General features: G+C 38.8%; 1 protein-coding gene across 1 annotated transcript in view; it reads left to right on the top strand.

The window, feature by feature from the left end:
• The window catches only part of CASC5 (cancer susceptibility candidate 5), an 80,375-nt gene that overhangs the window by 63,231 nt on the left and 3,346 nt on the right, over positions 1-13,798 (top strand). The window contains exons 20-22 of the mRNA XM_006831900.1: positions 639-740; positions 4,381-4,481; positions 12,445-12,513. Of these exons, the coding sequence (XP_006831963.1) occupies positions 639-740; positions 4,381-4,481; positions 12,445-12,513 (272 nt within the window). The remainder of the gene's footprint in view (positions 1-638; positions 741-4,380; positions 4,482-12,444; positions 12,514-13,798) is intronic.

Raw genomic sequence — 13,798 nt, 5'->3', positions numbered from 1 at the left:
ATGATTTATAAAGATCCTATTACCATCAAGTCAATCCTAAGCCATAGTGATGCTATGGGGAGAGTAGAACTGTCCCATCAAGTTTCCAAGGCTGTACATCTCTACCACATTTTTCTCATGGAGCAGATGGTGGATTGAACCACCAACCTTTTGTTTAGCAACCAAGTGCTTTAGCCAGTATGCCAATAGGCTTATATATATGTTTTATGATATGTTTAAAATAATACTATCAATATGAAAATGTAAATTTTTAAAAATTATCTTAAAGAACATATGAACCCCCAGGAATATCTTCATTTATTCTAACTTGAGAAATAATCAACAACAAAACTCTCTGAAAATGCAAAAATGTATGCCATTCACTTGCATCATTATCTTGCTAATAGTTATCTGGTGTGACACTAGACTACTACCTCAAGGTTGGCAGTTCAAACCCACCAGCTGTTCCTCAGAAACCCTATCCAGGGTTGCTCTGAGTTGGACCCGACTTCACAGCACTTCATAACAAGAGAGTTAACTAGGATGTGACTTCTTGTCATAAACCTTTTTTTTTTTTGTCATAGACTTTTTATATTGATAGAGTCTAAATTCTCTAACAAAAGATTTTATTTTTCCATGAATATCTGGTATATTTGCAGGAATCTCTTAGAACTGGAGGCACAGAAAGAGCAGACATTTGCCCAGATAGACTTTGTGCAAACACAAACAAACAGAACTGAAGAGTCATTAGATCAGTTGAGGTAAGGAAAAGCTGGTGGTGTCATTAATTTGTGTTTTATTTATTTTTGCTTAAATAGGTTATTTAAACATTAACTCTCCCAACATATTTTGTTATTACTCTTTTTAACCATGAAGGTATCATGGTACCATGCACAATTGTATTGTGCAGGTTTGCATATTGCTGTGCTATTATGGTGTGGGTTAATGTGCTGGACTGCAAGGTCAGTTTGCAACAACATTGTGAATTAACTGATAGTTTACATGGGAAAACATCGGTTTTATACTCATCATTTCATTGCAATGATTACAATTTCCTCTGTGCATCATCATTTAACAATATTTGCTTCTATTCCCTCTGGTTTTTTTGTTTTTATTTTGAGGATGTACACAGAAACACTCAGGAATATATAATCATTTAAACAACCAAAGGGCATATTCTGCAAGCCTGCCTCCTTGCTGTCAGTACACAGCCTTTTTCTTTCCATGAATCTGCAGTCCTCAGCTACTCTCTCTCTACATGTCCTCATCTCTGCCTCCATCTCTGGTGTCGCTGTTTCTTTGGATAGGGTCCTAAATTCTGTTCACTGCATGATATTCTTGATGTAATCTCACAACTGGTCTGGTCTTTGGTCATTAATGTTCAAAGCATCAAAATCTGTTCTTGAGATGACCTCTAAATTCAGGTGGGATTATATTTAAGATTATTGAAGGACCCTGCTACTGATCAACAAAATGGCATTGCAGGTGCCCCCAAGTGGCATCAAATAAAGTCCTACTTAAGCTTCTATTCTCCTGAAAGCTTAAGTCTCCTGAAAGCTTAAGTCTTTATTACACTAAGAGACCAATAGTTTCAGGTTTCAGGAATATCTCCATATCCATACCCATCAAAAGCCCACCAAAACTGTACCCAGGACCACGCCGCCTTAAATACGCCAGTCTGTAAGAGATGGGCAGGCTCTTTGTCTCTCTTACTTTGAGATCCCCTTCCCAGGTTTACTCTCAATAAATCTGCCTTCTGTTAAAGCCACATTTCTCTCCTCATCTCGTTCTTTCTTATTTCTAACAGTTATATTTTGGCTCTTGTGGACTTCTTTTAATTTTCTTCAGCTTCAGCCTGAACTTGCATATGAGCAATTGATGGTCTGTTCTATAGTCAGCCCCTGGTCTTGTTTTGGCTGGTGATACTGAACTTCTCCATCATCTTGCCCATAAATGTAGTCATTTTGCATCCTGTGTATTCCATCTGGTGAGGTCCATGTATGTAGTTCCTGTTTATGTTTTTGAAAAAAGCTATTTGTAAAAAGTAAGCCATTGGTCTTGTAAAATTCTTATCATGCATCTCCAGCATCATTTTTATTACCAGGTCGTATTTTCCAACTACCGATCCTTCCTCTTTGTTTCCAACCCTCACATTCCAATCACCAGTATTTATCAATGCGTCTTGATTGCATGTATGTATAATCAATTTCAGACTGAAGAAATTGTTAGAATTCTTTAATTTCATCATTATTAGCTTTGGTGGTTGGTGCCTAAATTTGAGTAATAGTCTTATTAACTGCTCTTCCTTTTAGTTGTATGGATATTATCCTATCACAGACAGATATTGAAATATTCTTTTTGATGGCGAATTTGTCATTCCCAGCATAGTAAACCATATGATTGTCTAATACAAAATTACTAGTTCAGCTCTCTAATGCCTAGGATATCTTTACGTATTCCATTTCATTTTTGATGACTTCCAGTTTTCCTAGATTCATACTTCATACATCCCATGTTCTGATTATTAATGGATGTTTACAGCTATTTCTTCTCATTTTGCTGTGTCCCATCAGCAAATGAAGGTTCCAAGAGCTTGGCTCTATCCACATGGACATGAATTTAATCTGTAAACTGAACAAATAATCTAAGAAGCTGGACTATGTGAAGAATACATCAGCATTAGAAACTATTCATCGGCAACCTGTGATTTGCTTCCTGAACTCAAACTTGCTTCCTGAAAGCAAGGAAGACTTTGAAGCACTTACTGATGAAGATCAAAGACTATAAACCTCAGTATGTATTACACCTCAACATGAAAGAAAATTGCTCACAACTGAACTAATAAGCAACATCGTGATTGCAGTGCAATGACTTACTGTACTTCTATTCATAGTGTTTGTAACTCCTACCAAACATTGTTTTTTGTCCTGCTGGATTTGTATAAGAGATGGTGAGAGAAGATGCTGGTAGGAGTATATGACTCAGTTGTGAGTGGGTAACAGTGTTAATTATGGTTGTAAAGGCTTGGAACTCTAATTGTATAATATAAAATGAGCCATCTCAGAAGCAGGAATGGGGGAATGTCACTACCAATGAAGAAGAGCCAGGAGTGTAGCATGTCCTTTGGACCCAGAGAAACCTGCACATTAAACCTCCTTGATCCAGGGACAGAAAGTTGTGACAGCAGAGGAGTGGCAGAGGGGCAGCAGCAGTAGAAACAAGAGCCAGAGTTTAAGACAGAGTGGTAAGCTTCCCAGTCCATGTAGCAAGTAAAGCTGATGGACTTGAGGCAGGAGGCTTGCTTACAGAGTGGGATGTCTTTGGAGCACTTAATTGGAAGTAGATTTGCTGAGCCAAGTGCCTTCAAGCTGAGGCTTATGTTGGAATGGTGTGCACTAGGGCATTTATCAGCAGCCCTAAAAGAGCTTTGTAACATTGCCCTTGCAGAGAAAGACCTGTCTGTTCACATAGCTGAGGGGAGGCTGTCTTGACTGGAAGAACTGTACCCTGAGAATTTCTGATTTCAAATTGTAACCTGTTGACTTTCCTAATAAAGCCCTTAACTGTGAGAATGGTGTCTTAAGTTCCGTGTGGCCATTACAATGAATTATTGAACCCAGCAGAGTAGATAGAGATTTCTATGTGAGGGATGGTTGGTGTGACTTTTTGTTAAACTGATAAATGGAGAAAAGATTGAAGTTGCCAAGGATTTAATTTTACTTGGAGCTGCAATCAACATCCATGGAAGATGTAGTCAAAAGATACATTGTATTGGGAAAATCTGCTACAAAAGACTTGCAAAGTGTTAAAAAGCAAAGATGTCACTTTGATTGCTAAGGTATGCCTGAGCTAAACCATGGTATTTTCAATCACCTCCTATGTATGAAAAATCTGAAAAATGAATGAAGAACTGATGCGTTCGAATCACAGTGTTGGTACATATGAAGAATATCATGTATACCATCTCCCAGAAGAATGAATAAATCTGTCTTGGAAGAAATACAGCCAGAATGCTCCTGAAAGCAAGAATGATGAGACTTGTCTCATATACTTTGGATATGTTATCAGGAGGGACCAGACCCTGAAGAACGGCATCATGCTTAATAAAATAGAGGGTTAGCAAAAAGATGAAGAACCCTAGAGAGATGGATTGACAAATATTTATCACTTTTTGGAGTGCATAGATTTGCCTTTTCATAGATTAACAATTGAAGATTGAATCGGTTCTTATTTCTTTCAATAGCATAAAATTATGCATTCACAGTATTTTAATTGAATATCAGTTATCTGTTAACCCAGTGGAAAAACATGACCAGCTATTTATTGCTGATACTGTTTGAGTAGGATCAGAACTTATCACTTCTTTCATCTCAAGAAAATGTCTTATTTTTTTCTCTCCAGCTTGCCTGAATGGGATGTCATTGAGTGGAGTGATGATCAAGCTGTATTCACCTTTCTTTATGACACAATAGAGCTCACCGTAACCTTTGGAGAAGCAGTAGGTAAGAAACAGACAATTTCTCTACAGAAAAATATATGGCTAAACTTATTAAAGATTCAAGTCTTTCTTTTAATATAATAGTATTTACTAATTACTACTAATAAATAAAAGTACTGCTGAAAATCTTAAAAAACATGACCATTTTAATTAGTGATAATTGTTTGTTTGTTTTTTTCATTAAAGAGTAAAAATGTAGCTAGTGGAAGTTGAATTATATTGTTGTTTTTGTTGTCAAGTGCCATCGAGTCAGTTCTGACTCATAGCAACCCTGTATAGTGTTTCTGAGTCTGTAAATCTTTGTGGGAGCAGAAAGTCTCACCTTTCTCCTGCGGAGCAACTGGTGAGCTTGACTTGCCGACCTTATGGTTCACAGTCCAGTGCTTATCGTGTTAGATGATAGACATTTTGCCTATTGAAATAATGGACATCTTTGTTATTTACATCTATTTCCTGTGATTTTCTTTTTTCCATCACTGTTTTTTGTTGATGAAGGGTTTACTCTAATAGCTAATAATTCCCCACTATTTTCTTATGTTTAAGAGTAAGACCTTATTAAAAAGTTACTTGGAAATGCACTGTATAAGGTGGACTTAATCAAAATTGGTAGACATCATTGCATGGTTATTGAACAGAGAGTTACAGCTGCTTTGTTGGTGTTGCCTGTTGGTATCTATAGGTATTTATGACTTGTACCAGTCAGTGTCAACATAGCAAAATTGGCCACAGTCTTCACAACCTTCCAGCCTCCACACCAGATTCTCCTTAATTGTTCCTTTTCTCAATGAATAACATCAACTTCTGCCAAAATCCAAAATTAAAACCTATGAATCACACTATGCCTCTTTTTCCCTCTCTTACTATTGTTGTTGTGTGCCAGCTAGTCAGTTCCTACTCATTGTGACCTTTGTGACCTTGTACAGGGCTTCCAAGGAACAGCTGGTAGATTTGAACTGCCAACTGGTTAGCAGTCCAGTGCTTATCCTACAGTGCCACACTAGGACTCACTCTCTATATGCATATTTAAATTATCAAAACGTCTTACTGATTCTAACATCTTAATGTTCATCTACTTTTTTCCATATTTTCTGCCATCAGTAGATTTCTGCCATCAGCTATCTAACCTGGATGATTGCAGGTTAACATTCTAAGTGGTGTTTTGGGATCTTCTAATTTTCCTCTCCAAGGAGCTCTGGTAACGTAGTGGTTACAGTTCGGGCTGCTAACCTCAATGTCAGCAGTTCAAAACCACCAGACATTCCACAGGAGAAAGGTGAAGCTTTCTGCTCCCATAAAGATGTACAGCCTTGGAAACCCTATGTCGGGTTGCTATGAGTAGGAACTGACTCCATGGCATACCACCACCACCACCAATTTCCCTCTCCAATTCATTCTCCATCATGTAACTAGAATAATGTTTGAAAATCAGACCCACTATTCTGAGGCTAATGACCAAAATAATTTTATAGCCTGTAAAGCTATATAATTAATAAAATTCATTCAGTTGAATTAATTTAATTCATCCAGTCTTACCTGCCTCATGTTATACTGCCTTTCTACCTGACTCATCTGTCAGTTTGCTGTACTGTAGTGGCTTGCATATTGCTGTGATGCTGGAAGCTAAGCCACTGGTATTTAAATACCAGCAGGGTCACCCATGGTGGATGGGTTTCAGCAAGGCTTCCAGACTAAGACTAGAAAGAAAGTTTAGCCACTGAAAATCATGTGAATAGCAGTGGTACATGGCCAGATAGCACCAGAATACTAAGACTGAAACATTATAAATAGCACCAGAATATTGTCAGATAATAGTACTAAAAGTTCAGTCTCTCAGGATGGAAGGAACTCAAAATATGACTGAGAAAGAGCTGCCTCCTCAAAGTATAGTTAACCATAATGATGTGAAAAGAGTAAAGCTTTTGGGACCTTTATTTGCTGTTGGAGCACAACTCAAAATGAGGAGGAATTGTTGTGTACATCATTAGTAATCAGAACATGGATTGTATGAAGTATGAATCTAGGAAAATTGGAAGTTGTCAAAATGAAATAGAATTCATAAATATCAGTATCCTATGCATTAGTGACCTGAAATGGGCTGGTATTGGCCATTTTGAATCTGGCAGTCATATGGTTTACTATGCTGGGAATGACAAATTGAAGAAGAATGCAGTCGCATTCATCATCAAAAAGAACATTTCAAGATCTTGAAGTATAATGCTGTCTGTGATAGGATAATATCCATATGCCAACAAGGAAAACCAGTTAATACAAATATTATTCAACATTACACACCAACCAGTAAAGCCAGTGATGATGAAATTGAAGAATTCTTACCCATTCCATTAGTCAGAAATTGATGAAACATCAATTTCAAGATGTATTGAAAATTACTGGTGATTGGAATACAAAGACTGGACTCCAAGAGAAAAGGAATCAGTAGTTGGAAAATGGGGTATCAGTAACAGAAAGAGCTGAAGATAGAATTTTGCAAGACCAATGACTTGTTCATTGTAAATACCTTTTTAAAACAGCATAAAAGATGACTATACTCATGGACCTCACCAGGTGGAATACACAGAAATCAAATTGACTACATCTTTGGAAAGAGATGGTGGAAACGCTCCGTATCATCAGCAAAACAACATCAGGGGCAGACTAGAATAGACCATCAATTGCCCATATGCAAGTTCAGGTGATGGTCAAGAAAATTAAAGTAAGTACACAAGAGCCTAAATATGACCTTGAACATATCCCTGAATTTAGACATCATTTCAAGAACCAATTTGTTGCACTAGACATTAACAACCAAAGACCAGAGGAGTATGGGATGGCATCAAAACATCATACAGGGATAAAGCAAAAGGTCATTAAGAAGACAAGAAAGAAGTAAAATTCAAAAATGGCCTCGACAGGGGAATTTGGTTCACAAAGTAGGGAGATCTGGCGGCGACAGAGATAGAGAAAGAACACACACAAAGACGCAACGAGAGAGATAAAGAGACACCCCGAAATTAGAGTGGATGCAAGACTGGTGGGCAGACCCTGGACTACAGGCATCATGGCCCTGCAGGCAGTAATGCACCGCCCTGCAAACCGTAATGCATACAGGGTTCAGTCTGCGCCCCCTTTTTATTTCAGGGAGGGACTTTACACAAAGGCAGAAGGGGATTATTAAGACAGGGTACAGAAATGAAATGTGATTAATTGTTCAAAACAGGACACCATGATTTACAGGAACAAATTCTAAAACATACATCGCAAATTGTCTTAATAATCTAACATCCTTAATTTTCTAGAAATTCAAGCAAATTGTTATAAATTACTTTTTAGCTTCAAATCCTAAGGCAGCAACTTGAGGTTTCTCCAGGCTAATTAACATACCTATAGCACTTAATCTCGAATGGGAAAAGGTGAAAAGGATTCAAAAGGTCTGGGAGGAGTCCAGCTGTTTCAGCTACCTGGCCTAGGCTTGCAGGAGGAAAAAGGACGCCTGGGTTAATGGTTTACATCTGGGGACGATTTGGATTTGAGAAGGCTGTCACTATTATTCCTTGAACAATACCCCGGAATTCGCCAATCTACTTTGAGTGAATTCCTTGGGTAGACTGTCTCCAGAGTCTCCCAGCAAACTTGCCTTTGGAACTTTTTACAGCCTTGGCTTTAGAAGAGGCTTTTGTTTTAATATTTGCCCATGGGTATCAAGGGCTCATGTATTAAGTTAGTATCAAACCTAACTGAATAACTTGATAAAGAACAGTTTTGCCATGCTTGCCAGGTGGCCAGAGTTTGTTCCTCAGAGAGATTTGTTCCTAGGACCCTACGCACTGCCATCACAGTGGAGACATTAAGAGAGGCACATAAGAAACCATTTTCTCAGAAGCTACAATTACTGGAGTTCGAAGCATAGAATGAATAATAGGACCAAAGAAAATTACACAGGGGAAGCCCAACAGTGAGTACGCAAAAAACCAAGGAACCTGGGACATCAGGAGGTCACTTCCTTGGGCCCTCAGGGTCCCTGACTAGCCATCCTGAGTGGGGCCATCATGTAGGATTTTCGTCCATGACACAGGGCCTCAACATCTCAGTGATTGCGGTCTCCAACAGATGTCAGAACTTGCTAAAGCAAATGGAAGAAATGAGGAAGTCAGAGAACTGAAGAGGAAATTTCAAAGGGCAGCTCAAGAAGACAAAGTCAAATATTAATAATGTAAAGTGCAAAGACCTGGAGTTGGAAAACCAAAACATGTGCACCATTTCGCAAGCTGAAAGAACTCAAGAAAAAATTCAAGCCTTGACTTATAATATTCAAGGATTTTATGGGGAAAATATTGAATGATGCAGAATGCATTAAAAGAATGTGGAAGGAATACACAGAGTCACTATACCAAAAAGAAATTGACAATATTCAACCATATCAAGAGCTAGCATATGATTGAGAGCCAATGGTACTGAAGGAAGAAATACAAGGTGAACTGTAGGTGATCAGCAAAGAGCAAGTCTCTATGAACTGATGGGATACAAATTAAAATCTTTCAACAAACTGATGCAGCACTGGAGGCACTCACTCATCTATGTCAAGAAGTTTGGAAGACAGCTACCTGGCCAACTGACTGGAAGAGATCCATATTTGTGCCCATTCAAAAGAGAGGTGACCCAAAGGAATGCAGAAATCATTGAACAATATTATTAATATCACATGCAAGTAAAATTTTGCTAATGATAATTCAAAAATGGCTACAACAGTACATTGACAGGAAACTGCCTGAGGTTCAAGCCAGATTCAGTTGAGGAATATCATTGCTCAAGTCATATGGATCTTGGCTGAAAGCAGAGAATACCAGAAAGATGTTTATCTATGCTATTGACTATGCAAAGCCTTTTGACTGTGTGGATCATGCCAAGCTATGGATAACATTGGAAAGATTGCTTTAAAATTAGGAAAGATGTGCGCTAGGTTTGGATTATTTTACCGTACTTATTCAGTTTATATGCTGAGCAAATAATCCATGAACCTAGATTATAAAAAGAACATGGCATCAGGATTGGAAAAGATTCATCAATAATCTGTGCTATATAGATGATATGACCATACATGTTGAAAGCCAAGAGAACCTAAAATACTTATTGATGAAGAGCAAAGACCACAGCCTTCAGTATATGTTATAGCTCAGTGTAACAAAAACAAAAATCCTCACCACTAGACCAATAAATAGAATCATGATAAATAGAGGAAAGACTGAAATTGTCAAAGACTTCATTTTGCTTTGATCCACAAAAAAATGCTCATGGAAGCAGGAGTAGGCAAAAGTATTCAAGAGTCAAGATGTCATTTTGAGAATTAAGGTAGCCTGACCCAAGTCATGTTATTTTCAATATGCTGCTAATCTGAAGGTGGTCAGCAGCTCAAAACTAACAGTGGTTCCGTGGGAGAAAGATGATGCGTTCTATTCCTGTAAAGATTTGCAGCCTCACAGAGACAATGACATGGAGAAATAGAGCATCTGAGGATTCGACTCATGGAAAGGGAAAGGCTGTATGCTGATAGGGAGCTGGTTTGCAAAATGTGCCCTTTGGTTGTATATTATATATTCTTACCTGTTTTTGTGTACATCAAAAAAGAGGATTGTAATCATTACAATGAAACAAGATGCCGTGGCTTGAATGCAAAACTGATGTTCTGCCATGTAGACTACCTCTCAACTCGCAGTAAAAGCTTTAAAAAAAAAAAAAGACTTACAGCCTTAGAAACCCTATACAGAGTCACTGTGAGTCAGAACTGACTCCATGGCACTTAACCACCAACTACCATATGCATATGAAAGGTAGACAACGAATAAGGAAGGAAGACCTTGGAAGAATGGATTCATTAAAAGTACCATGGACTGCCTGAAGAACAAACTAATCTGTATTGGAAGAAGTACAGCCAGAATGCTTCCTGGAAGTCAGAAGGGCCAGCCTTCATCTCTCATACTTCAGACATATCATCAGAAGGGACCAGTCCCTGGAGAAAGACATCATGCTTGGTAAGGTGGAGGGTTAGTCAAAATAAGGAAGACCCCCAAAGACATGGATTGTCATGGTGGCAGCAGCATTGGGCTCAAGTGTAATAATTGTGAGATTGGTGCAAGACCCGGCAGTGTTTCATTCTGTTGTGCATAGGTTCTTTATGAGTCTGAACCAAGTTGAAAGACTTAACGACAACAATAACCCTTTGGAGCTCAACTTAATTGTAACTTTCTCAGGAAAGTCTTCACTAGACTATTCTGTTACCCACTCACAGCTTCAAACCAGTTCATACTGATTTAACACTCTGCTAACTTGCTTTTACCTCCAGATACATTTTAACAAGATCCCCAGGGGATCTATAAGAATCACTTGGGACTTGTTTAAAATCTAGATTTTGACTCATTTTATCTAGGGTGGAAATGCAAATTCTCAGCAGGAGGTTCAACTGCAGTAAAATAGTTCAAAGTCGTGTACCCACTGTTTCTATTATTTACTTTCTGCTACATGTTCTCATTGCTTATGGTAGTTTTTAAAATACTACTATCACAGTCAATCCTTTTGTTTATTGGTGTAGTTATCTGTGTGTCCCCTTAAGATGTCTTAAGTTTTTTGAGAGCATAGGTTGGTTATGTCTGGTTTTCTCATTATGGTATCCAGGGTACCTAACACATATAAAAACATTCAGCAAAAAATAACCAACTAGAATTTGATAAATACGTGATAATTCTATATTCTGGAGGAGCAAGCAGCTATCCTGGCTACCTATAACTCATTCCTGTAATGCTTAAAAGCATAAATCTTTAGGTTTGTACAAGGATAGTAGGAGTAGAGGCTAGTAATCAGCTGTATTTCCATTGTATATATACGTCAGTGAGCTGAGCTGGGGAGAGCTAAACTGAGTGTCAGTTGTTAGAATAGTCAAGTAAGATAACTATTCAAAATGAAAGTACCAGTTGAGCATTTAATAACTGATACTATAAGGGGGTTTCAAAAAGTTTGTAGAAAAATGGATTTTAAAGATAAGGAATTTTGCCACAAATGGTTTGAAGCCCCCTTGTAATAAGCAAGAGAACCCCCAAAAGACATTGATTCCCTCCTTGTTCCATATTTCCCCCAGGAATAGTGCCCAGTGAGGGTCAGGTGGATCACTGCAGATGTGGGCAGTGTCTCACTGCTGAGAGAGCTTTAAACAAAAGGCTTCTGCAGTTTTCAAGACCCATGAGCCAGAGCAAGGTCAAGGGAAATGCTAGGAATAAAAAATACTACATATATTGAGTTGGGAGTTGGGCAAGATGTCTTCAGGGATCCCACTTTTTTCCCTCGATAAGGAGGGTTTCAGCAGAGGTGCCTGTGGAAGACCTCTGCTGAAGAAAGCTCCCTATGGGGGTGCCTAAGTAGTAATGCAGATATCCAAAAGAGCATTATTCATGGAAGGTGGGCATACTGCATCCTTGACTGAAGCTCCCTTCAAACATAGCAATGCATTGGCTGTGTATCTCCTCTGGTTGGGGAAGGCAGCTCTCCTCCTGAGGTCTACCCAGAGGAAATATTTAATTGCATGTGGTGAGGCTGAAAAATTACATGTTGCCAGGAGCCAAACTCTTTATTATGGTTCCTGAAAATAAAATCATCTTTGTACAAAAGTTAAGGGTCAGAGGAGGAGACTTTGATAAATATATCTGTGTCCTATACCTTTAATTTCCTTCTAAGTCCTGTCATTCAATATAGTGCAACTGTCTCAGGGGAGCCTTTACCGTATACACAGGAAAATATACTCAGAGGGTTCCAGGATAAACCTTCAACTAAGGTCACTATGGGTCTGTACCAACTCGATGGCACCTAACAACAACAACAATCTATGAAAAAACCCTGCTATCCAGAATGAGAATTCTTAAGTACTGTGTATTTTGTGGCTTAAAATTAGATAGTAAAAAGAAATACTTACTGTTTTTTAATAGTTGGTCTGCCTTTCCTGGACAAGGATTGTAAGAAGATTGCTGACCTGAATTTTCATTCAGTTTTGGATGGTAAGTCAGTCTCTAAAAATTGGTTAGTAATATACATGTTTAAATTACTCCTTCAGAATTCTTTCAAATGATAATTTAAATATAAACAACAATAATAGTTTGTCTTTAGAAATGTGTGTTAGATATAAAACTATTTGGCTAATGTTGTAAATATGTAGGGTTTTAAAATGATGGCTGGTGGCTGTGTGCCGTGGAGTCGATTCCGACTCATGGTGACCCTATACAGGGTTTCCGAGGCTGTAAATCTTCACGGGAGCAGAATGCCTCATCTTTCTCTGGCAGAACAGTTGGTAGTTTCGAACTGCTGACCTTGCGGTTTGCAGCCTGATTTGTAACCACTACACTACCAGATAGGTGTTTAAAGAAATTATTTTTTTAATTATTACTAGACCTTGAACAATGATAAGAATAGCTGTTTCCATAATTCAAGAAAATACTATTAGGAGTCTTTATATCTGACATTTATATTATTTATGAAATTATAGCTAAAAAAATAAGTTTTATACTTAGGATCACTCAACTAGTAAGGAAAACCAGAATTTAGTTTCAGGGTTTGGCTTCATTTAAATCCCCAAACTGTTAAGTGAAATTTTATTCTGCATGTAATTAAGGATATGAGTCTTAGCTCACCATATGCTAGAGGCTACAAAAAGCTTGTGGACAATGGAATTAAAAGAGAATGGAACTTTTCCATGAACTTTTATGTTGGAAATAAAAATCACCATATTAAAGAGAGATCTGGCGGCTCCGAGTGTTGCTGATGTCACAGGGAGGTGGCCTGGCGTCCCGGCGGTGTCCTGCGCCGAGCCGGCCGGAGTCAAGCAGAGCCAAACAGACAGCGCACCTCTGCCAATCCTCTGAGTTCCATGCCACGTGCAGACCCGGCATGGAGCAAGAGTGCCAAGTGCTCTCCTTCCAGAGCCACGTCATCCGCGGCTACGTGGGCAACCACACCGCCACCTTCCCACTGCAGGTGCTGGGATTTGAAATTGACGCCATTAACTCTGCAGTTTTCGAACCACACAGGCTACACCCACTGGAAGCGCCAAGTGCTGAACTCCGGCGAGCTGCACGAGGTGTACGAAGGCCTGCAAGCTGAACAATGTGAACAAATATGACTAACGTGCTCACGGGTTACACACGGCATGCATCCTTCCTGGCTATGGTGGTGGACAATGTACAGGAACTGAAGCAGCAGAACTCCAGCCTTGTGTATGTGTGTGACCTGGTGATGGGGGACAAGTGGAATGGTGAAGGTTCACTGTATGTTCCAGAAGATCTCCTT

This window comes from Chrysochloris asiatica, unplaced genomic scaffold, assembly GCF_000296735.1.
Source record: "Chrysochloris asiatica unplaced genomic scaffold, ChrAsi1.0 scaffold00004, whole genome shotgun sequence".
NCBI lineage: Eukaryota > Metazoa > Chordata > Mammalia > Afrosoricida > Chrysochloridae > Chrysochloris > Chrysochloris asiatica.
The sequence above is the reverse complement of the archived record's forward strand: the minus strand, read 5'-3'. Positions and strand labels throughout refer to the sequence as shown.